A 24,319-nucleotide genomic window follows, 5' to 3' on the forward strand; every position below is an offset into this window, starting at 1 on the left:
ACACACACACACTCTATAGCTGGATCCTAGGAAACTTTAACTTTAGTAAATGCCTCAGGTGATTTTTATGATCAGGCATACAGGGCAGCTCTGCTCCATAGCTGGTTACTATATTCACATTTCTTTTCTTATGATGTAATAATTAACGGAGGGGGAGCAGATTTTATAATCAACTGTAGAAATATGGTTATAAAAACTAACTATTTCATGGCTTATACTTCTCTTCTTTGCAAGCTCCTCTTACCTCAAGGACAGAAAAAAAATGATGCTGTTTCTATGAAAAGATTTTTCTGTTTAGTAAAATCTCTAGTGTAAAAGGAGTGGCCTGTTTTCAATTTGCAAGTCTGATCATTAGCCTTTGATTCATATAACGTAAATAGACTTCTTTGATATCTAAAGAGCTTGGCTATATTATAGTAAGAAGGTAATAGATACTTGCATTTCCACTTTACAAGTGAGCAACAGAGAAAACAAAATTAGTACTTGTTGAGCACCTGATACCTTGTACATTTTCAAATAAATCACTTGAAATTTCCAACTACAGCATGAGATAGGTTTTGCCTTGATTTTACGGATAGGGAACTTGATAGTCACATGGTTGATAACAACTACAGTTAAGTCTACTATTCCAAATTCATCTGACTCCAAGGCTGATACAAATTCTACTTCACTACAAAGCCTTCTTCAGCCTGCTAAAGTAAAGCTGAGGACTCTGATAAACTCCCACTACTTATTCACAGGGCCACATATAAATGTGAGGTTGGTTGTGCATCCAGGAGTTAAGGGAAAGTGGTTTTTTGAACACAGTGAATGGATGTGTCTTGGGTCTTTCTGTTCGAGTCTCTTCCTTGTTTTATTTTTCCCTCTAGGATCCAGTAATTCCTGAACTTTAGTTGTGGCCTGGGCTGGCCTGCCTCATTTTCTTTTTTTTTTTTTTTTTTTTTTTTTTTTGATTACTTCTTTTTTTTTTTTTAATCTTTTTATTATTATTATTATTATACTTTAGGTTTTATGGTACATGTGCGCAATGTGCAGGTAAGTTACATATGTATACATTGAAGCCTCAATTCTTAACTGTGAAAGAATAGATAATTTTCTCTTTCTTACAATTGCTTGCTTGCCCTACTCTTTCTGAAATAGTTTCCCATGTTATGCCATTTTCTTTTACCACATGGAAAAAGATCATGCTATTCTGTTTTCCACAATCATTACATATTCTTTTTTCCCATGGTATTTCCCAAAAATTTATTATGCCATGTTTTATGGGTGAATAGTTATTTCTATTAACTACTTTTTTAGAGTGAAGAATCAGCTACCTCTTCTATCCTAACATCTACTGTTATCTCCTCCATGCTGAACACCACCAAAACTATTTTTCATGTAGGTTGTTCAGGGCTTTCTCTCTATTCACCTTAATTATTCCATCAGGAGACTATTGAGAGAAAGGCCTATAACATAAAAACATAAGGGTTAAATTCAAAGCCATCATCAATCTTACTCAAAGACATAAACCTTAGAACATTATAGGAATCTTCAAAAAAGTTAGCTTAATTGATTTTAAAATTATGCCAGCAACTAAAGCTACATGTTTTAGAAAGAGAAATATATGCCTCAAATTTATTGATTAAAAAACATTTACAGATACTTTGCAATATACTAGGAATAATGACAGATTCTGCCCTCCTGAAACTTAATATAATTAAGAACTAGATTGTGAAAAACTAATTATAATCCAAAGAAAATAAATGATTAAAAGAGGCAAATTTAAGTGTCATTAAATGAAGGAACCTAACCAAATATTTCTTGTCAAAGAAATTTGTATGGATGATCTGATATCACCAAGAATGAGCTGGAATAGTTTCAGTAAAGTACAAAGAAGAAAAGGAGGAAAACCGAAAAATTCTTTCCTATATCTTTACTGAATAACCTTACCAATTACCAGATAACCTCTGTAATTAATAACAACTGTTAACATCACTACACTCCTACTTTTCTAAAAACCTTTCACATCCATTATCTTAATTACTCCTCTTAAATGCCTTATACCATATTTATTATTATGCACACTTTATAAATGAGGAAATTGAGATTCTGATAATTTATCCAATTGAAAATGTTACAGACCTAACAGGTAGAAAACCTGGATCATTAGCAAGGGAGATCATGTCCTCAAGTGTTCCAAATAGAAAAGCCAAGTTTTAGATGCAGCTAAAGAAAAGCGGTTAAGAGTTGGACTACCTGGGTTTAAATTCCGTACTATCACTTACTAGTTAAATGACTTTTATAAATTTAACCTGCCCTTGCCTGAGGTCCCTCACTTACAAAGTGATGATAATCACAACACCTACCTCATATGTTGTTGTGAAGATTACGTAAGTCAGTATTTGTAAATTACTTAAAACTATCCTTTTACTGCAATAATAAAAGTTCCTTAAAGTTACCGTCTTGCATGCTGATGCACACACTGTAATTTTCGAGCCCAATTCCAAACAATAGACTAGGACTTGAGACTCAAACTGGACAAAAACTGTTTCAGGAAAATATTAGTCCTAAATTAAACTTATATCCAAAGTGTAAAGAGCAGCAGAAAGATAGAATGACTTTTTTGTTGTTATTGTTGTTTGTTTGTTTGGAGACAGAGTCCCACTCTATTGCTCAGGCTGGAGTGCAGTGGAGTGATCTTGGCTCGCTGCAACCTCTGTCTCCCACGTTCAAACGATTGTCCTGCCTCAGCCTCTCGAGTAGCTGGGACTGCAGGCATGCACCACCACCCCTGGCTAATTTTTGTATTTTTAGTAGAGACACCATGTTGGCCAGGCTGGTTTGGAACTCCTGATGTCAAGTGATCCACCCGTCTTGGCCTCCCAAAGTGCCAGGAGTACAGGCGTGACCCACCATGCCCGGCCTGATAGAATGCTTTTAAAAGCAACCTTTAGGATGAAATTATGTCCTTCCACAAATTCTTACAATCTAGTAAAAAAATTAAATTTGATAAGAACAAAAATTACCCATAAGTATGTGGGTATTGGGTCTTATACAATATCTTGGTGACACTACCAAAAATTCTTGCCTTCTCTGATCCAGTTGACTATGTGCCCTGGAGTCCTGTGATAGGAAGCTGATGAGGTTTTCATCCAGAGAGTAAGAACCAGCATGATAGGGCCTTTTCTACCCCAAGAGAGTACTTTATGAAAAAGCTGGGTTTCAGCTTTTTATTCCAATGGATATGACAAGAATTAAAGGAAATAAAGGGACTAGCATAACTGCAACACAACATCTATTGTCTATTTTAAATTTTATTGCAACTAATGGCTTTATATTAACTGAAAGAATGTAACAGAATAATTGAGAGCAAAGCTTGGAAGTTTGGCAGATAATTGGCCAAAATTCTGACCCTGCCACTTATCTGCTTGTATTAGGTCGTTCTCACATTGCTTTAAAGAAATACCTCAGACTGGGTAATTAAAAAAAAATGGTTTCATTTACTCACAGTTCTGTAAGCCGTACAGGAAGCACAGTGCTGACATCTGCCTGGCTTCTGGGGAGGCTAAAACTTACAATTATGGTAGACGGCAAAGAGAGAGCACGCCCATTATATGGCCAGAGCAGGAGCCAGCATGAAGGGTAGCAGGTGCCACACACTTTTAAATCATCAGATCTTGCGAGAACTCACTCACTATTGTGAGAACAGCACCAAACGGATGGTACTAAACTATTCATGAGAAATTTGCCCCATGATCAAATCACCTCCCACCAGGCCCCACCTCCAAAAGTGGGGATTACATTTCCACATGACATTTGGGCTAGGACACATATCCAAACTATATCATTACTGAATGACCTTAGATAAACCACCTATCCTCTTCGAGCCTTAGTTTCAACACCTGAAAGTTGGTTAAATAATATCTTCTTTACAGAGTTACTACGAAGATAGCCGGGCGTGGCGGGTGCCTGTAATCCCAACTACTCAGAAGGCTGAGGCAGAAAAATCGCTTGAACCTGGGAGGCGGAGGTTGCAGTGAGCGGAGATCACACCACTGCACTCCAGCGCCTGGGCAACAAGAGTGAAACTCCGTCTCAAAAAAACAAAACTCAAAAACAAAACAAAACAAAGCAAAAAAAACAGAGTTACTATGAAGATGAAGTTCCATAAAAACTTAAGGAAATGCAGCCTAGCACCTACCACATAGGAATAGAAGGTGTAGTAATAGCAGTAATCTTTGTTGTAGAGAGGCAATTAAGCAGTAGAGAAGAGAAAACACAAATACCGAGGTTAACAAGTAAAGAAGCCCACTTAAAATAATAAACACTTTAATAACACAAAAACCTTTACTGAATTTATGGAGATGACTTACAATTCATTGTGATTTGTATTGTCTTTGTGCAAACAATGAAAAGAATGAGAGCAGCTGTTTTCAAACCTTATTGTGCATTAGAATCACCTGTAAAACTGGTTAACACACAGGATGGGTCCCCACCTTACTTTCTGTTCAGTGATTCACTGTTAGGGTTAGAGGATTTGTATTTGTAACAAATTTACAGGTGATGCTGCTAACTCTGGGACCACATTTTTGAAAACCACAAAATATGTGGAGTGTTTGTGCCCTGGGCTATGCTGTAATAATTACATAGTATGAAACACTCATGCACCACTTCATTTGCTTCGTTACTCTATTCCTCATAATCAAAGAAATCTCCTGAGTCAAATTAAAAGTATTTTCTAATAAACATAAATGCTAACAAATTACATTTATGGCTGTAGAGCTAGCACTTAGAGCAAACTGGAAGTTGGTTGAAAGTTAATGCTTCTCGTGTATCTAGGGACTTGCTTAGATCCAAAAATGTTTCTTGATCTGCAATTCTGTATTTCTTCTGTAAGTAGTTTAAATTACAAGCCTTTTCAAAGTATTCAGCCATCAAATACAGCCTCCTAAAACCATTGTGCGTAACCTTTTGAAGCTGTGTACTTAATTCCTCAACGAAGTCGCACATTAGGAGAGTAAATTGAAGGAATATAAGTCAGTGGGTCTAAAGTCACTTTTTAAAAAATCTTCAGATGCACTAATGTACATTTTCTATCTTCTTTTTATTTCCTTTTCTCCAATTCCATCTCTGAAACACTATGAAACGTTAAAATAGGTTAAAAATGCACTTAAATGAAATTCAATAAATGTGCTCTATTCTTCTGAAGATTTAACTACACACCTTTTCATATTTCAGGCTCTTAGCAGGTATGATTAAAGTGCAACATCTGTAACCCATCTTCCTAAAAGGAACGATACGGAATTATATGAGGTGATATATGTGCTGATGTCTAGCCAGTGACTGTTACATAGTAGTTGCTCAATTTCTTAAATCATAATTTTCAAAGGAACATGGAACAGTTACCAGCAAGAAAATATGTCAAGGCATAAGTTTATAGTGTAAGATTTTAAAGGCAGAAGGATTTTTGGACTGTCAGAATATAAAAGGTGAAAATTTCACATCAAGGAAATCATATATTCAGAGGTAAAGTTTTTGAAGCATGAGCTCAGGTTTAGAGAATGGAGATTAATCCAGCTTAATTCAGTTCAGTGCAACCCTGGTCACATGTTAGAACGACCCGGAGTGGTTTTCAAACTCCAAGTGCCTGAGTCCCATTCTAAACCAGTTATATCTGAATCTCTAGGTATGAGAAATTAGCATCAATATTAAAAACAAACAAACATAAACTTTTCAGAGTAGTATTAGGGAAGAAAAGAGCAAAAAGAGATCAACTAGTTGAAATTTCCTATTGCTGGGTGCCGGGCACGGTGGCTCACGCCTATAATCCCAGCACTTTGGGAGGCCAGGGCAGGTGGATCACCTGAGGTCAGTAGTTTGAGATTAGTGTGGCCAACATGGGAAATCCCCATCTCCATGAAAAATACAAAAATTAGCCAGACATGCTGGCTTGTGCCTGTAATCCCAGCTACTCTGGAGTCTGAGGCAGGAGAATCACTTGAACCCAGGAGGTGGAGGTTGCAGAAAGCTGAGATCGCACCACTGCACTCTAGCCTGGGCAACAGAGTGAGACTCCGTGTTAAAAAAAAAAAAAAAAAAAAGAAATTCTATTGTTGCCATTGACCTGAAACTGGGTTTATTAATTTCCTATAGGAATGTAGCTTGCAAATGTTAAGGCATAACTTAATTTGGGGGAACTCTTACTGCCCTTCACAAAGAACATTGAGCTATTTTGGCATCTGTGACTAACATGTCTCTACTGGCTCATTAAAATTTCTTTCCATGAGGAATTCTTGGACAAGGTTGAGATAATAACACATTCTGCACCTTGCTGTAATTTGGTAGCTAAAAATGGCAAGTCCACAAATTCATTGCAGGGGTATAGTGCAAAGAAATTTCCAAGGGTAAGTCAGTACAGACACTACCCAACTGTATATGCAAAAAGGAGCACAGGAATTGGAATCAATTATTCAGTTCATTGATTCCCCAACTACTAGCTTTAATGTATGTGTTATTTAACTTCTATAAGCCGTAGTTTTCACGTTTGTAAAATTGAGGTAATGATAATATTCATATCACAAGTAGCCCTGAGATTCAAATGAGATTATTTACATGAAAGATATTTGAAAAGCTGGATATATATGGGCACTATTTTGGGGTACTTAGAATTTCCTCTTTGACTTATTCTTCCAAAACAGAGTCAAATCTCAGCCAGAGAAGCTACCAATGTTGGAGTAATTATTTCTATTTTTTTTCAAGTTGACTTCACCAACCAAGAAAATGAACTTTATGAAAAGATAAAGTAGAAAATAGTTTGTTTACATTTTTATATTATTTGTCATTCATAACGTTTTCTCTGTTTTGTCACTTGACAGGTGCCAGAGTAGAGCTCTCTAAAATTCCCTTATAGGTTTTTTGGAAATTGTCTCTCCTATTCCCAGTCTCTGTAGGATATACAAATGAAAGATTGAGAGTATTTTATATTTGTTTATCTTTTAAATATGAAAGTGTTCAAGTCTCTGATTTTGATTATCGAAAATCAAAACAAACAATTTGATCTCTAATTCTGAAGTGTTTCTAGTCTATTTGAAGAGACAATATATACATAGTTTATTTAAAATTGTTACTATAATAAAACTGTTTACAACTGTTTATATTAATCCCGTATGTATTACAAAGAATCTTGGTTCAACCTGGGCCTTTACATTATTTCTAAGCACATATCACAATGTATTCTGACAAACTCCGTGTGCTTTTTCTTTAGCTGCTTTTTTTTTTTCTTAATAATATTAAAGGCTTTTCTAGATGCAACATCTGTCAGGTCAGTATAGTAGTGAGTAATGAAATACTAGCCTGGCTGAAAATGCTCTTAAAATGTCAGTCCATTCTACTTCCTAAGACACCTAAGAACACCTGATATAGGATGACAGCAGGCAGCAGGCAGGTTTTCACAGAACAATGAAGTTTAGGAAGGAGGGAGATGCGTGATGCTAGGGTGGTACCTAATGGTTGCAGCAAAAGAGACACTTTTGCATTGAGAGTGCACCATATTATTGGTTAGCAGCAACCATTTATCACATGCAACATGATTATAGAAAGACTAGTTACTACTCAGGAAGTATTCACTTTGCACCAGATATATACTAGGTGCTTTTATAGCTGCTATCAAAATTAATCCTTGCCACCAACTGATAAATGGACATTATTTACTTCCTCTCTTATCATTGAAGCCCCAAAAATATAAATAACTTGACAAGGATTATACTTCCAGTATGTAACATAGAATTTAAGCAGAGTTCTACTCGGTTCAAAAATCTTTTTTACAGCAGTATCTTCAAAGTGGCATAGATACACTAATGCAGGTTCACAAAGACTTTCTAAGGGGTACATGATGCAGAGAGTTTTAAGAAAATTTATTTTTAGCTCATCCTTCCAAGCATCCTTTTCCAAATGAATCTGATTGAGAAGACTCCTGAAGATTCTCCTTCACAAACTCTCCTTTCAAAATCTCCCTTCTCCGATGTTTCAGAAGAGCCTATCTTCCACCTATCCCGAATTCATTCTCAATACAGTCTGCTCCCAGAATGGGAAAAACTTCCAGAGTGTTTAACAAGTGGGGAATCCAAACTATTGGTGCTAGTGTTGCCAACATGTATAACTTTAATTACTAGGCAACAAACTTCTTACAAGCTGGGTAGTTTATAAATAAATTCATCATTTGTGAAATTGCTTTTATCAAATAATTCTTGCTTGAGTTGTCAGTTGATGGATCAAATTGTAAAAACTATTTTTTTTTTTGCTGGATTGTATCATTATTAGCATATTTAGCTCAAATGAGTTCAAAAAGGTAAGTAAAATTTAAATAAAAATTTATTTATCCTTATCTAGTTATTTATGAGAACAAAGCTTCTTGGCAGTTATTTATTTTTTTTAATTTAGAATATAATTGATATACCTATTTTTGTTACAGAGAATTTTGGTAGGCTACTTATTCTTTTCCCTTTTTAAAATTTATAAATAAAAATTGTATATATTTATGGTGCATCACATGATGCTTTGATGTATGTATATATTGGGAAATGGCTAAATCAAGTTACTTAAAATATCTGTTACCTCACATACTTATTTGAGTAGTAAGAACATTTAAAATCTACTCTCTTAGCAATTTTCAAGTATACCATACATTATTATTAACTATAATCACCATGTTGTATCATAGATCTCCTGAACTTATTCCTCCTATCTAACAAAAAATTTGTATCCTTAGACTAACATCTCCTTAATCCTCACTAATATTTTTTAAATATTTTAAGCATAACATATATAACATTTAGATATAATTGTGTAGAAAAATAGCATACAAATACAAGTTCAAGTATAAAAAGGTAACCAGAAAGCTACAGACTATCAAAGAAGAGTTTAAGTTATTTTTGATATGGATGATGGAATCAAATCATTATGGTGGATACATTTTTTGAAAGTAATATTATATGTTCATTTTTAAATTGACACTATTTTCAATATCCTTTTATTATATCCTCTGAAACTATTTATGATTATCATTAAAACAATTTGATAGTACAGCGGAAAAATTATACTTAACAACAGTTTATTCTATTGTATATTTTTAAATAACTAGAAGAGAAGATTTGTAAGATTCCCGACACAAAGAAAAGATAAATGATTGAGGTGACTGATATTCCAATTACTCTGATTTGATCATTACACCTTGTACATTATAGGCATCAAAATATCACATGTACCTCAACGATATGTACAATCGTTACATATCAATGAAAAATATAAAACTTTAAAAATTCTTTTAAATTAAAAAAATCAGTTTGGGACCTACTTTAAAAAGTGAGATAGTATATATATAAGTGGTTTTAAATTTTTCATTTGGTGCTACTCAAAGATAAAATCTTGAAAACAACTTCTATGAAGAACATTGTCCTCAGTGACATGATTTATTGCTACATAGCAAAGGAAGTAAACCATTGTATTTAGAAGCATAAGTTCTATACTAAAACAGGCATCTGCTCTAACCTTAACCTCCAATTTGTTATTTTACCTTAGACAAGTTCTTTGTCCCCTCTAAGCCATTTTTTTCCATTTCTATAATAATTTAAGTACTTAATTGGTCAGATCCTTCTAAATGTCACATAAAATTACGTCAAGATCTAGAAAAATTTCTACACAGATTAAGTGTCATGTATGTATATTCACAGAAGTTGTCATAGACAAAACTGTGTAAAGGAGAGGGATGTGCATGTTCTTAGGCTGATCTTCCAGAGGGATCAGGGATTGGTATGGTCTCCCAGAATGAATAAAATAAGTTCAAAAGGAGGTAAAAGGAGGAAAATCATCACTACCCAAAGGGGCAGAAACACTATCAGCCACAATAGTGGGAGAGCACAAGGCATGTGATGCAAAAATTAAGAACTGCACCTTTAATAAGGAAGATATTGCCAATAAAATAGTTCTACTTGTATGAAATAAAGCTAGAACTTCCCTGCCTAAATCCTACTTTGTTCACTGTTTCTGTTATAACTCTGGTTTACGTTGTAATCTTACTCACAATTTCTGCTTGCTTGATATTTCTTAATTCTGAAATTTAATAATATGCCCTTTGTCATGTTCCCCCAACTTGGTTCCTGCTTACAATTCAATTTTGTTATTCAAACTTCTTTTTCTGGTCCTAACTCTCAGTTTTGCCTGAGTGGGCACTAAAAAGTTATCTTCCTCTTCCTCTTCTTAATGGGCACATGAGAGAGAACACAAAATTCCAAGAGCTCATATCTTAGCGTCTAATTGATACGGATTAAAATTCCAACTCTACCTGGGTAGCTTGGTAAACTCAGAACTTCTCTGAACCTCAGTTTTCTTTGAATAGGGATAATAATTTCTAACCAACAGAGTTACTGTAAAGATTGAAGAACATATGTCACAATAAACATTTAGCATACTCAACATTTAGAAAATAATAGCTCTTATTAAAATTTTACCCATTATTACTGTTGCTGATGCAATAAACGGAAATATTTATTGGAGTTCTGATTATTTTTGAAATGAATGTTTTGTAAAATCAGACACATTATGAACTGATATGAAAGATGTTCCTGTGAAAGAGGAATTGAAATGTGAAGAGTCACAAATTTTACGCTTTCTCTGGAACCAGAAACCAAACTTAAAGTATTCTCCAGAACTTGAAAGCAAGGGGACACATAACAGGCTGAAAAGATCTGCTATAGGTGTTGTCAGAGACTGAAGTGAAAGTGACTGCTGGTTATTATAAAGTGTTCCTATGACTTGTCCATATTGAAACAGAAATTATAGGCAGAAGGAATAGGAGGGAACACACATTGGCTCAGCCTCTTTTACTTGGTTAAGCTGTCCATTGTACCCAAATTTTGGCCATTAAATTCCACAAATATTTATTGAATACACACTGGGTATCCAAAATGTAATGAGTCTCAATACGGAATGAATTTTATTTTTGATTTATATTTTGAAACTGTCATCAAGTTATAGTTATAAATCAAATGGGATAATCACTTCTGTTTTCAGTCATTAAAGTAAACATATTTTTTTCATTTTTTTTTAATGAACAGGATTTGCTAGTCCACTTACTGGGATAGCAGATGCCTCTCAAAGCAGCATGCACAATGCCTTGCACATCTATATGAATGGAACAATGTCCCAGGTACAGGGATCTGCCAACGATCCCATCTTCCTTCTTCACCATGCATTTGTTGACAGGTTGGTTAATATTTCTTTATAAATTATGTGTTCATTGGATTTGAATAGAGGGTGCCTATCAAATGTGATTTAATTTATTAAATAAAAGCTAAGAAGTTATGGTAGTCTATTGTCTATGATCAGGTTGTCCCCAAAACAGACCTTAGGCTAAGAATTTGCATGCAAATGTATAATAAAGAAAGTGTTTATAAAGATAAATTAGTAAGAAGGTGGATTAGGCAGGATACAAAAGAAAGAAAAGTAAAATAAGGGTACAATGTCAGTTGAAATCCCAGACTCCACTAGATCTTGGTAGAAGGTAAAGTACACACTAGTTTGTCCTACCTTAAGAAAAAAACAGATGAGTCTTTGTACTTCCATGCTAAATAGCCATTGGCTACAGGTTGCCCTGAGGTAGGGGATGTAAAACTCCCAGGAGCTTGAGTCCAGATAGGCTTTGTGGCCCCAGTACCCAAAGGCAGCCTTCTAAAGGCTTCAGGAGGAAGTGGTTAAGAGCAAAGAATGAAAAAGCAGGAGGATGGACACACAGAACTGCTACAGGAATTTAAGGCCATGTGGGCCTGGCACTAACCTACTACATCTGTCATCAATATATCTTTCCTTCTGGAAATTGTATGGTTATTTCTTCTCTTTTTGAACCTAACACACTTTCATATAAGGAAGTACAAACTGATCTCTTCCACTGGCCTGAACAGTATATGATTAATTCTCCAGACAGAGAGCACTATGACCCAACTATCCTATTTAATGTGATTTAATTCTCTTGGAGCTTTTATTCCCCTTATTAGCCCTCTTCCATTACATGTGTAATGTCTTAGACATATTAGCTTTTAGACTTAATTGTAGGTGATAGCAGAAAAGAAAGTATTCAGAGGAAGGTCAGCTGTCTACTCTTGAAATTTTCAAGAAGAAAGGAGAAAATAAAGCATCAAATCATGACTGACAAATGCTGTGGAGTGTTCTTTGTCCCCTCTACGGTAATTTTCTCACCACAGTTAATGAATAAAGGGCACATATTTATACCTGCCATTAACATAATACTATCATCCTTTTGGGTAAAAATAAGAGGAGTTATTTTTCGTGTTTTAAAGATAAGGAAACTGAAACTGAGAATTAAAGATTTTACTTAATTTACCAACATCTTCTCTTCACTCACGTCCACAGGAACATGGACATAAAATCAAATAAGAAAGTGACCATTATCCAGGAAAATCATTAGGCAGATTGTCATTGGTTTCACGGCAACTCTCATATAACGAGAATTAAGTAACGGTCTGTGTTAAGTTTTATTCAGAAATCAGTGTATAAGAACATGTATAAACACCAAAGTGTCGGTGTGAATACCAACATCACAACCACCTAAACCCATACATAAGAGAGAAAAGCATAGTGTTGGAATAAAATGTTATCAGAAAAGATACACTGAACACTTTTTAAAGAGTCATTTTTGTATCACTTTTTAGTGTAAATTTTTGCCATTTTTAATATCTAGAACTACCCAGTGAACTCTAAAGATTTAAGTATGACCACTCTTGCAACCTCCATTCAATATAGTATTAAAAGGTCTACCCAATTAGCAATTAGGCAAAAAAAAAAAAAAAGAAAAAGTATCAAAATATGAAACAAAGAGGATATTGTTTCTGTTTACTGATGATCTGACCTTATACACAGAAAAGCCTGAGAATTCACTGGAAAACTGTTAAAACTGATAAGTTAAGTAAACTTGCAAGATACAAATGCAACATACAAAAAATTAGTAGTGTTTCTGTACACTAACAATGAACTATCTGAAAAAGAAACTAAGAAAACAACCCCATGTATGACAGCAACAAAAAATAAAATACTTACAAGTAAGTTTATCCAAGAAACTGAAAGACGTGTACACTGAAAACTATAAAATATTGATAAAAGTAACTGTAGACCACAAAAATAAAAAAAGATGTCCTGTATTCATAGATTAGAAAAATTAATGTTGTTAAAATTACTATACTACCCAAAGAAATCTACATATTCAATGTAATCCTATCAAAATACCAAGACATTCTTCATAAAAATAGAAAAACAGTCTTCAAATTCATATGGAACTATAAAAGAGCCTGAATAGCCAAAATAATTTTGAGCAAAAAGAACAAAGCATCACATTTCCTGATTTCAAAATATACTACAAAACTATAGTAATTATAATGGCATGGTAATGGCATAGAAGCAGATTTATTGTTCATTGAAACAGAATTGAGAGCCCATAAGTCAATCCAATAATTTACATTTAATTAACTTTTGACAAAGATGCCAAAAACAATGGGGAAAGGACAGTGTCTGCAATTAGTCGTTTGGGGACAATTGGATATCCACACTCAGCAGAATGAAATTGGACCCATATCTAACACCATATCCAAAACCAATTCAAAATGAATTGAAGACTTAAATATAGGGATTAGAAATTGTAAAACTGCTAGAAGAAAGCATATGGTAAAAGTTCCAAGACTTTGGTCTGGGCAACGATTTTTTTGGAGAGGAGCCCCAAAGCAAAGGAAACAAACACAAAAATAGAGAAATAGGATTACTTCAAACTAAAAATCTCCAAGCAACTAAGAAAACAATTAACATGACAGACAGACAACCTGCAGAATAGGAGAATATATTTGCAAACCATACCTCTGATAAGGGGTTAATATTCAAACTATATTAAAAACTCAATTCAATAGTTAGAAAATAGAAAAACTAATTTAAAAAATTGGGCAAAGGATATAAATAGACATTTCTCAAAAGAAGATATGCAAATGTCCAACAGGTACATGAAAAGATGCTCAACATCACTAATCATCAGGAAACACAAATCAAAACCACAATGAGATAATATTAATATTACCTCACACCTTTTGGAACAGCTATTAATAAAAAGACAAAGACAAGAAGTATTAGAGACTATGTTAAAAAGAAAAAAAAAGGGACTTTGGGAGGCCAAGGCAGGCAGATCATGAGGTCAGGAGTTTGAGACCAGCCTGGCCAACATGGTGATACCCCGTCTCTACTAAAAATACAAAACTTAGCCATGCGTAGTGGCAGATGCATGTAATCCCACCTACTCGGGAGGCTGAGGCACGAGAATTGCTTGAACCTAGGAGGTAGAGTTTGCAGTGAGCCAAGATCATGCCATTGCACTCCAGCCTGAGTGACAGGGTGAGACTCTGTCTCAAAGAAAAGAAAAGAAAAAAAAAAAAAAAAAGGAAGGAATTGTTGTGCACTGTTCATGGGAATGTAAATTAATATAGTCATTTGGGAAAACATAGCAGTTTCTTAAAAAATTAAAAATAAAACTATCATATGATTCAGCAGTTCCACTCCTGGGCATATATCCAAAGGGAAATATATCTGAACTTCCAAGTTCATTGCAACATTATTCATATAAGGCAAGATACAAAACCAACCCAAATATTGATAATGACGGATAGATTAAGAAAATGTGGTATATATACACAATGGAACACTATTCTGCCATAAAAAAGGAAAACCCTCTCATTTGCAAGAACACGGATGAACCTGGAGTTCAGTATGTGAAATAAAATGAGTCAGGCACACAAAGACAGAAACTGCATGGTCTCACTTATTTGTGGAGTCAAAAGAAAATTTAAACTCCTAGAATTAGAGAGTAGAGGATGGTTACCGGGGGCTGGAGCTGGTGTGGGTTGGAGAGAAGTTGGACAAATGATACAAAATTTCAGTTAAGTATAAGAAGTAGGCTGGGCGCAGTGGCTCATGCCTGTACTCCTAGCACTTTGGGAGGCTGGGATGGGTGGATTGCCTGAGCTCAGGAGTTCGAGGCCACACTAGGCAACACAGTAAAACCCCATTTCTACTAAAAATACAAAAATTTCACCAGGCATGGTGGTGTGCGCTTGTGATCCCAGCTACTCAGGAGGCTGAGGTAGCAGAATCGCTTGAACCTGGGAGGCCAAGGTTGCAGTGAGCTGAGATTGTGCCCCTGCACTCCAGCCTGGGCAACAGAGCGAGAGTCCATCTCAAAAAAAGAAAAAAAAAAGAAAAAAAGTAAATTAAGAGATCTGTTGTACAGCGTGATGACTAAAGTTAATGACAATATATTGTATTCTTGAAAATTGCTAAGAAAGTAAATTTTAACTGTTCTTAGCACACAAAAAGCAAAAAGTAAGTACATGAAGTAATGCAATGTTAATTAGTTTGAATTAGCCATTCACAATATATGTATACAGGCACACATCAAAATACTGTGGGCTTAGTTCCAGGCCACTACAATAAAGTGAATATCTCAATAAAGAGAGACACAAAGTTTTGGGTTTCCCAGTGCATGTAAAAGTTATGTTTATGGAATCAACCCAGGTGCTCATCAATGGTGTATTGGACAAAGAAAATATGGTACATTTACACCATGGAATACTATAAGAAAGAACAAAATGATGTCCTTCGCAGCATCATGGATGTAGCTGGAGGCCATAATCTGAAGTAAATTAACACAGGAACAGAAAACCAAGCACTGCATGTTTTCTCTTATAAGTGGGAGGTAAACATTGGCTACATATGGACATAAGGATGGGAGCAATAGATATTGGGAACTACTAGAGTGAAGACAGAAGGAGGGGCATAACAGCTGAAAAACTACCTAATGTGTACTATGCTCATAACCTGGATGATGGGTTCAATCATATCCAAACCTCAGCATCACGCAATATACCTTTGTAGCTAACCTACACATGCCCCCCGATTTTAAAATAAAAGTTGAAAAAGAAAAAATATTAAAAATTAAAATTATGTTTACACTTTACCATAGACAAGTGTACAATCTCATTATGCCTAAAAAGCAATTTATATACCTTAATTTAAAAATACTTTACTGCTAGAAAATGCTAACAATCAGCTGAGGCTTCATCAAATCAAACTTTTGCTGGGGGAAGGTCTTGCCTTGATTTTGATGGCTGCTGAATGATGAGGGTGACGGCTGCTGAAAGCTGGGGTGGCTGCAGCAATTTTAAAAAATAAGGCAAAAATGAAATTTGTTGCATCAATTGATACTTCCTTTCACAAAAGATTTCTCTGTAGCATACTATGCTGTTTGATAGTATTTTACCCACAGTAAAACTTCTTACAAAATTGGACTCAACCTTCTGAAAGCCTGCTGCTGCTTTATCAACTAAGTCTATCTAATATACTAAATACTTTGTTACACTATCAAAACATTCACAGGATCTTCATCAGGAGTAGATTCCATCTCAAGAAACTACTTTCTTTGTTTAACCATAAAAATCAAATCTTCATGTGTTCAAGTTTTATCATGAGATTGCAGCAATTCAGTCATACCTTTAGGCTGCACTGGTAGTTCTAGTTCTCTTGCTCTTTCCATGATATCTGCAGTTATCTCCACCACTGATACCCTGATCTCCTCAAAGTCATCTATTAGGATTGGAATCAACTTCTTCCAAACTCCTGTTAATGTTAATATTTTGTTCTCCTTCCATGAATCAGAAATATTCTTAATGGCATCTAGAATGATGACTCCTTTCCAAAAGGTTTTCAATTTATTATGCCCAGATCCATCAGAGGAATCACTATCTATGGAATATATAGCCTTACAAAATGTACTTCTTAAATAAGATTTGAAAGTCCAGATTACTCTCTGATCCATGGGCTGCAACATAGATATTGTGTTAGCAGGCATGAAAACAGCATTCATCTCCTGGTATATCTCTGTCAGAGCTTTTGGGTGACCAGGTGCATTATAAATGAGCAGTAATATTTTGAATGGAATTGTTTTTCCAGGGAGTAGGTCTCAACAGTGTTCTTAAAGTATTCAGTAAACCATGCTGTAAACAGACGTGCTATCACTCAGGCTTTGTTGTTTCATTTAAACAACAAAGGCAGAGTAGATTTAGAGTATTTCATAACGGCCCTGGGAGTTTCAGATCAGTAAATGAGCACTGGCTTCTACTTAAAGTTACCAGTTGCATTAGCCCCTAGCAAGAGTATCACACTATCCTTTGAAGCTTAATCCTTTATGATCCTTTGAGTGTTAATTTCTCCTTAGTAACTGTGAAAGTTCTAGATGGCATCTTCTTCTAATAGAAGGCTGTTTTGTCTACACTGAAAATCTGTTGTTTAGTATAGCCACCTTCATCTAATACCTAAATTTTCTGGATAACTTGCTGCAGCTTTCCATGGCACCTGTTGCTTCACTTTGCACTTTTATGTTATGAAGACTGCTCTTTCCTTAAATCTTGTAAACCAAGCTTTGCTGCCTCAAACATTGTTTCTGCAGCTTCCTCACCTCTTTGAGCCTCCATAGGATTAAGAGAGTCAGCGCCTTGCTCTCAATTAGGCTTTTGTTTAAGGAAATGTTGTTGCTGGTTTGATTTTCTATCCAGACCACTAAAATTTTCTTCATATCAGCAGTAAGACTGTTTTTCTTCCTTATTGTGTGTGTTTACTGGAGTAGCACTTTGCATTTCCTTCAAGAACTTTTCTTTTGCAATTGCAGCTTCACTAACTTTTGCACAAGAGGCCTAGCTTTCAGCCTAGGTGAGCTTGCAACATGTCTTCCTCACTAAGCTCAATCATCCCTAGTTTTTTATTTAAAGTGAGAGACATGCAACTCTTTCTTTCATTTGAACACTTAGAAGCCATTTTAGGGTTATTAATTGGCCCAATCTCAATATTTTTGTGTCTTGGGGAATTGGGAGGCCCAAGGAGAGGGAGAGATTCAGAGGAGTGGTTGGTCAGTGGGGCAGTTAGAACACATGCATTTATTAATTAAAGTCACCTTTTTAACATTGGCACAGTTTATGGTGTCCCAAAACAATTACCATGGTCACATCAAAGATTTCTGGTCACAGATCAGCATAACACATACAATAATAATTTAAAACTTTGTAATATTGCAAGAATTACCAAAATGTGATGGACATAAAGTGAACACATGCTGGAAAAGTGGGAGTGATACACTTACTAAACACAGGTTTGCCAGAAACTTTCAATTTGTGAAAAAAAAATGCAGTATCTGTGAAGCACAATAAAGCGAACCACAATAAAATGATAACACTTATATTTCCAAACATAAATGGCTTATAAGCATATGAAAAATGCCCAATTTCACTAATAACCTGTGAAATATAAACTGAAACCACAATGGGATATCACCTCTGACTTGTTCAAATACCTCTTATCAAAAAGATAAAAGACAAATGTTGGAGAGGGTGTGGAGAACACGGAACACATGCACATTTTTGTGTGGGAATGTAAATTAGTCCACGGAAAATAGTATGGACCTTCCTCAATAAACTAAAGATAGAATCATCATATGATCCACTCATTCCACTTCTGACTATATATCAAAAGGAAGTAAAATCAGTATGTCAAAGAGTTATTTGTACTTCCATGTTTGTTGTAACATAATTCACAATAGGCAAGATATACAATCAAACTAAGTGTCCATAATTGGGCAAATGGGTAAAGAAAATATGGTATATGTAAACAATGAAATACTATTTACCATTTCAAAAGAAATTCTGTCATCTATCATAATATAGACAAGCCTGGAGGACATTACATTAAGTGAAATAAGCCATGCACAGAAAGACAAGTAACCACATAATTTCTTTAGATGCAGAATCTAAAAAACTTTGAACTCGTAGGATTAGGAAATAGAATCGTAGTATCACAAGGTGATGTGCAGGAGTGGAAGGGGATGAATAGGGTCAATGAAAATGTTAGTTGAAGGGTACAAAGTTTTAGTTAGACATGAGAAGTAAGTTCTACTGGTCTTCTGCACAGCATGATGATTACAGTAAATAATAATATATTGTATCTTTCAAAATTGCTGAGAGTAGATTTTAAATGTTCTTACCACAATAAAATGATAAATATGAGGTGATTGTTATTTTAGCTTGATTTAATCATTCCACAATATATACATATATCAGCATCACATTATGCCCCATACATACATGTAATTATTATTTGTCAATTAAACATAAAATTTTTAAAAGTGTCAATTTGTCTAGATGCCTTGATGTTTCCCACTTGTTTTTATAAATAATGTTTTATTGGAACACAGCCATGACATTCATTTACATATTGTCAATGGATGATTTTGGGCTACAATGTCAGAGTTGAGTAGCTGTGACCAAGACCACATTGTTTGCAATGTGGAAAATATTTAATAGCTAGCCGTTTGCAGAAAAAGTTTGGGGATCCCTGCCAAACCACAAAATTCCCTACACACTCACCACACACACACACACACCAGACAAGAGAAAGAAGTTGTTTTTTCTGTAGCCCACCTATATTTAAAGAAAGTACTATCATTAAATTCAATGTCTGTAGGCATGGTTGTTTAGTAGAGAGAATGTCATTATGTAGATATACAGCTATGAAAAGCCACTCTGCAACCTTTGAAAATTAGAATTTTCTGCCCCCTTAGAATTCTCTATTAATTCTATTTTATTATTAGACATTTGCATAATTATTAAAATAACTCAAAAATAATAAGCAAAGATCAAGGTAATTTCTGAGCCTTTCTAACAAAGCTGATGAAGATTCTGATGATTCAATTATCATTATACAGAAAGCTAGAGAACTGTGGGTTACCACAGATCATTGTGTGGCATCTGAGCCATCGTCTCAAGTTTCTACCTATGAAGACTCATTTTTCCAATCAGACAGGTCTATTGACTGCCATTCAATTATGCACAAATATATTTACTGGCAAACTATGTACTGAGTGTATTTTCTTAAACATTCCACATTTATTCCTATTTCTGGGCTCTGCTTAGACCATTCCTCAAATCTCTAGCCTACTTTTCTTGACCTATCTAGTTTGTACACAATCTTCAAGATTAGTTTCAGTTTTGACCTCCTCCATAAACTATGCCCAGGTCATTTCTGTCTATAACTATCACTCCAAAATCTAATTATGAATATACCATTTCCCAACTTGGCATTAAGTGACCTCAAGTTGGTAGCCTGAAATCAGCCATGATGAGAGTATTTACACCATGAAACTGGCAAATGGTACACATCAGGGCTCTTATTCCAAAAGACCTAGTTGTTAAAATAATGGCCAACACACCACTGCTCTAATCTATTAACTCACAGCACATTCTTTCTATGTCCCTTATTTTGGACACATCAATTATCTTTTTATTTTTATCTCTTCATCTGTTAACTGTTTTCTTGGCTGAAGGAAGCTTTTTTGTTTAATGTAATCCTGTTTGTCTATTTTTGTTTTCGTTGCCTGTGCTTTGAGGATCATTTCCAAGAATATTGCCCAGACCAATGTCATGGAGCATTCCCCCCATTTTCTTCTAGCAGTTTCACATTTTCAGGTCTTACACTTAAGTCTTTAACCAATTTTGATCTGATTTTTATATACGGTGTGAGATAAGTGTCTAATTTCATTATTCTGAATGTGACTATCCAGTGGTCTCAACACAATATATTGATGAGCCTATCCATTGTGTATTTGTGGCATCTTTGTTGAAAATCAATCATAAATGCTTGACTTTATTTCTGGTATGTCTATTCTTTTCCATTTGTCAATATGTCTGTTTTTATGCCAGTACTATCCTGTGATAATTACTACAGCTTTGTAGTATATTTTGCAGTCAGATACTATGATTCTCCTGCTTTGTTTTTATTACTCAAGATTGCTTTGGCTATTCAGGATCATTTGTGGTTGCATAAATATTTTAGAATTGTTTATTTCATTTCTGTGAAAAACATCATTAGAATTTTGGTAGGGATTGCATTGAAACTGCAGATTGCTTTAGGTAGTATGAACATTTTAATAATATTCTTTCTTCCAAATTTTGTGTTTTATTATTTTTATTTATTTATTTATTTTTGAGACAGAGTCTCACTCTGTCACCCAGACTGGAGTGCAGTGGCATGATCTCGGCTCACTCCCACCTCCACCTCCCAGGTTCAAGCGATTCTAGTGCCTCAGCCTCCTGAGTTGCTGGGATTACAGGCACACACCACCATATCTGGCTAATGTTTGTATTTTTAGTAGAGATGGGGTTTCACCATGTTAGCCAGGCTGGTCTCGAACTCCTGACCTCAAGTGATCCACTCGTCTCAGACTTCAGATTGCTGGGATTACAGTCCTGAGCCACTGTGCCCAGCCAATTCTTCCAATTTTTGAACAAGAGATATATTTCCATTTATTTGTATCTCCTTAAATTCCTTTCATCAATGTTTTATAGTTTTCATTGTATAGGTATTTTACTTCCTTGTTTAAATTTATTCCTTAGGATTTTTAAAATTTTTATTTTTAATTAACAATTAATGGTATATATTTAGTAAGTACAATGTGATGTTTTGATCTATATATTTTGCGATGCTATTGTAAATTGATTGCTTTCTTCACTTTTTTTGGATAGTTCATTGTTAGTGTATGGAAATGCTACTGATTTCTGTATCTTGTTTTTGTATCCTGTTACCTTACTGAAGTCATTTTTTAATTTTTAATAGAATTTTGGCAGATTTCTTAGGGTTTTCAGTATGTACAATCATGTCTGCAAACCGGGGCCATTTAATTTCTTCCTTTCTAATCTGGATACATTTCATTTCTTTGTCTTAGCTAATTGCTCTGGCTAGGACTTACAGTATTTGTTGATTAGTCGTGGTGAGAGTGGGTATCCTTGTCTACTTCCTGATATGAGACAAAAGAAGTTCCACTTTTTGCCATGAAGTATGATGTTAGCACTGGGTTTGTCATATATGCAAACTTTATTGTATTGAGGTACGTTCCATCTATACCTAATTTTTTGAGAGTATTATCACAAAACGATATTAAATTTGTTGAAAACTTTTTTCTACTAATACATCTATTAAAATGATCATATGATCATGTGATTTTTCACAAATATAACTGTGAAATTTGTGTATTAACTATCCTTGCATCTTTGGGATAATCCCTCTTGATGATAGTGAACCAGCTTTCTGTTGAACTCACTGTCAAATTCAGTGTTTTAGTATTCTTTGAAGATTTTTGCATCTATATTCATTAGGAATATTGGCCTGTAATTTTGTTTTGTCATACTCTCCTAGTTTGGCTTTGGTATCAAGGTAAAGCTGGCCTTCTGAAATGAGTTTGAAAGTATTCTCGCCACTTAATGTTTTGGAAGAGTTTGTGATGGATTTGTATTAGTTCTTTAAATGTTGGTAGAACTTATCTCTGAAGCCATCACGTCCTAAGCTTTTCTTTGATGGAAGAATTTTTATTACTAATTCACTCTCTGTACTCATTATTGGTCTATTAAGATTTTCTATTTTTTCATGATTCAGTTTTGGACATTGTGTGTTTCTTGGAATTTATCTGTTTTCTTCTAGTCTACCCAATTCGTTGTTCTTAGTAGTCTCTTATGATTTTTGTATTTCTGTGGTATCTGTTGTAATGTCTCCTCTTTCATTTCTGATTTTATTGATTTGCATCTTCTTTTTTTTTCTTATTCTGGATAAAGGTATGTCAATTTTGTTTACCTTGTTAAAAACCAACTCTTAGCTTCATTTATCTTTTGTGCTATTTTCATTTACTTCTTCTCTGATCTTTGTTATTTCCTTCCTTCTGTTAACTTTAGGCATAGTTTGACCTTTATTTCAGTTTTTTGAAGTACAGCATTGGATTATGTATTTGGAATTTTTTTTGTTAATATAGGCATTTATGGTTATAAATATCCTTCTTAAAACTGCTTTTGCTGCATACCATAAGTTTTAGTAGTTTGTGTTTCATTTTCTCCTCTCTAAAGGTTTTAAATTTCCTTTTTAATGTTTTCATTGACCCATTTGTTGTTCAGAAACATATTTTTAAGTTTCCATGTATTTGTGAATTTTTTGAAATTCTTTCTATTGTCGATTTCTAGTTGCATACCATTTTGGTCAGAAAAGATACTTGATTATTTCAATCTTCTTAAATTTGTTAAGACTTGTTTTGTGTCTAACTATATGATTATCCATGTATGTTTGACAATAATGCACATTTTCTGTTGCTGTTAGAATGTTCTGTATATATCTGTTGGGTCCATTTGATTTAAAATGTGGTGTAAGCCCTATGTTTCTCTATTGAGTGGGGTGGGGTGGAGGGAGAACATCAGGATGAATAGCTAATGGGTGCTGGGCTTAATACCTGGTTGATGGGTTGATCTGTGAAGCAAATCACCATGGCACACATTTACATACATAACAAACATGCACATCCTGCACATGTACCCTGAACTTAAAATGAAAGCTGGAAATCAAAAAATAAAAATAAAAATAAAACATAAAGGATCCAATTGGGAAAAATTATCTAAAACCTATCCTACCACCTAAAAAATATTCAGAAAATACAAAAAGGGGAGAAAGAAACAAAATAACAAAATTAATTATATTTCATTTTTGTGAAATTTCTATTTACTTCCTTTGCTATTTTATATTAGATTTTGGTTTTATTGTTGAGGTCTATCCCGATGGGGCTTTTCCTGTAGCCTGCACATCGTTGGAAACGCCTCATAGAGTAACTCTGTGGTTTTACTTTACTCACAGGACTATTGTTAGATCTGTGGGAAGGAACTACAAGACAGTTGCTAAAAGTTTGAAAAAGACGGTTACTAAACGTTATGAAAAACCAGATAATCTACTTTTTTACCTTAGGTATTGACATACTCCACACATCTGTACTATTCTTGAGTGATCGCTTAGGAATGAATGTGATTTGAACTCATTCATGTTGACAGGGTGTCAAATTGAGAACCAGGCAGATCCCCACCACCTACAGTAAAAAGGACCCTAAAGTAAATTGGTTGAAGAAATTAGATCCCAAAGATTCTTGGTGAATTTTGAAGTCTTCATCAGTATACCCATATTAAAACGAGACCACAGAAGCCAAAGTAATTATGGGCTGACAGGACAACTGGATCAGTTTCATTAAAAAGGGCAAACTTGAAGATATATCTTTTGACTCCAGCTCTTTAGAGGATCTAAAGTGACCCTGATGGACAGTGGAAGAAATCACAACATGGAATTCCTTGAATAAAAATTTATTGACTTTAAAAAAAAAAAAAAAAAAGATTTT

General features: G+C 34.6%; 1 protein-coding gene and 1 non-coding gene across 2 annotated transcripts in view; both read left to right on the top strand.

The window, feature by feature from the left end:
* TYR (tyrosinase) overlaps positions 1-24,319 on the top strand; it is a 105,220-nt gene that overhangs the window by 25,732 nt on the left and 55,169 nt on the right. Inside the window, 1 exon segment of the mRNA XM_063728305.1 lies at positions 11,094-11,241. Within this exon segment, the coding sequence (XP_063584375.1) occupies positions 11,094-11,241 (148 nt within the window).
* Positions 23,699-23,830, top strand: LOC129049006 (small nucleolar RNA SNORA18). Its single transcript, XR_008511712.1, has one exon. It is a non-coding gene; the product is annotated as a small nucleolar RNA SNORA18 (small nucleolar RNA).

This window comes from Pongo abelii, chromosome 9 (genome assembly GCF_028885655.2).
Source record: "Pongo abelii isolate AG06213 chromosome 9, NHGRI_mPonAbe1-v2.0_pri, whole genome shotgun sequence".
NCBI lineage: Eukaryota > Metazoa > Chordata > Mammalia > Primates > Hominidae > Pongo > Pongo abelii.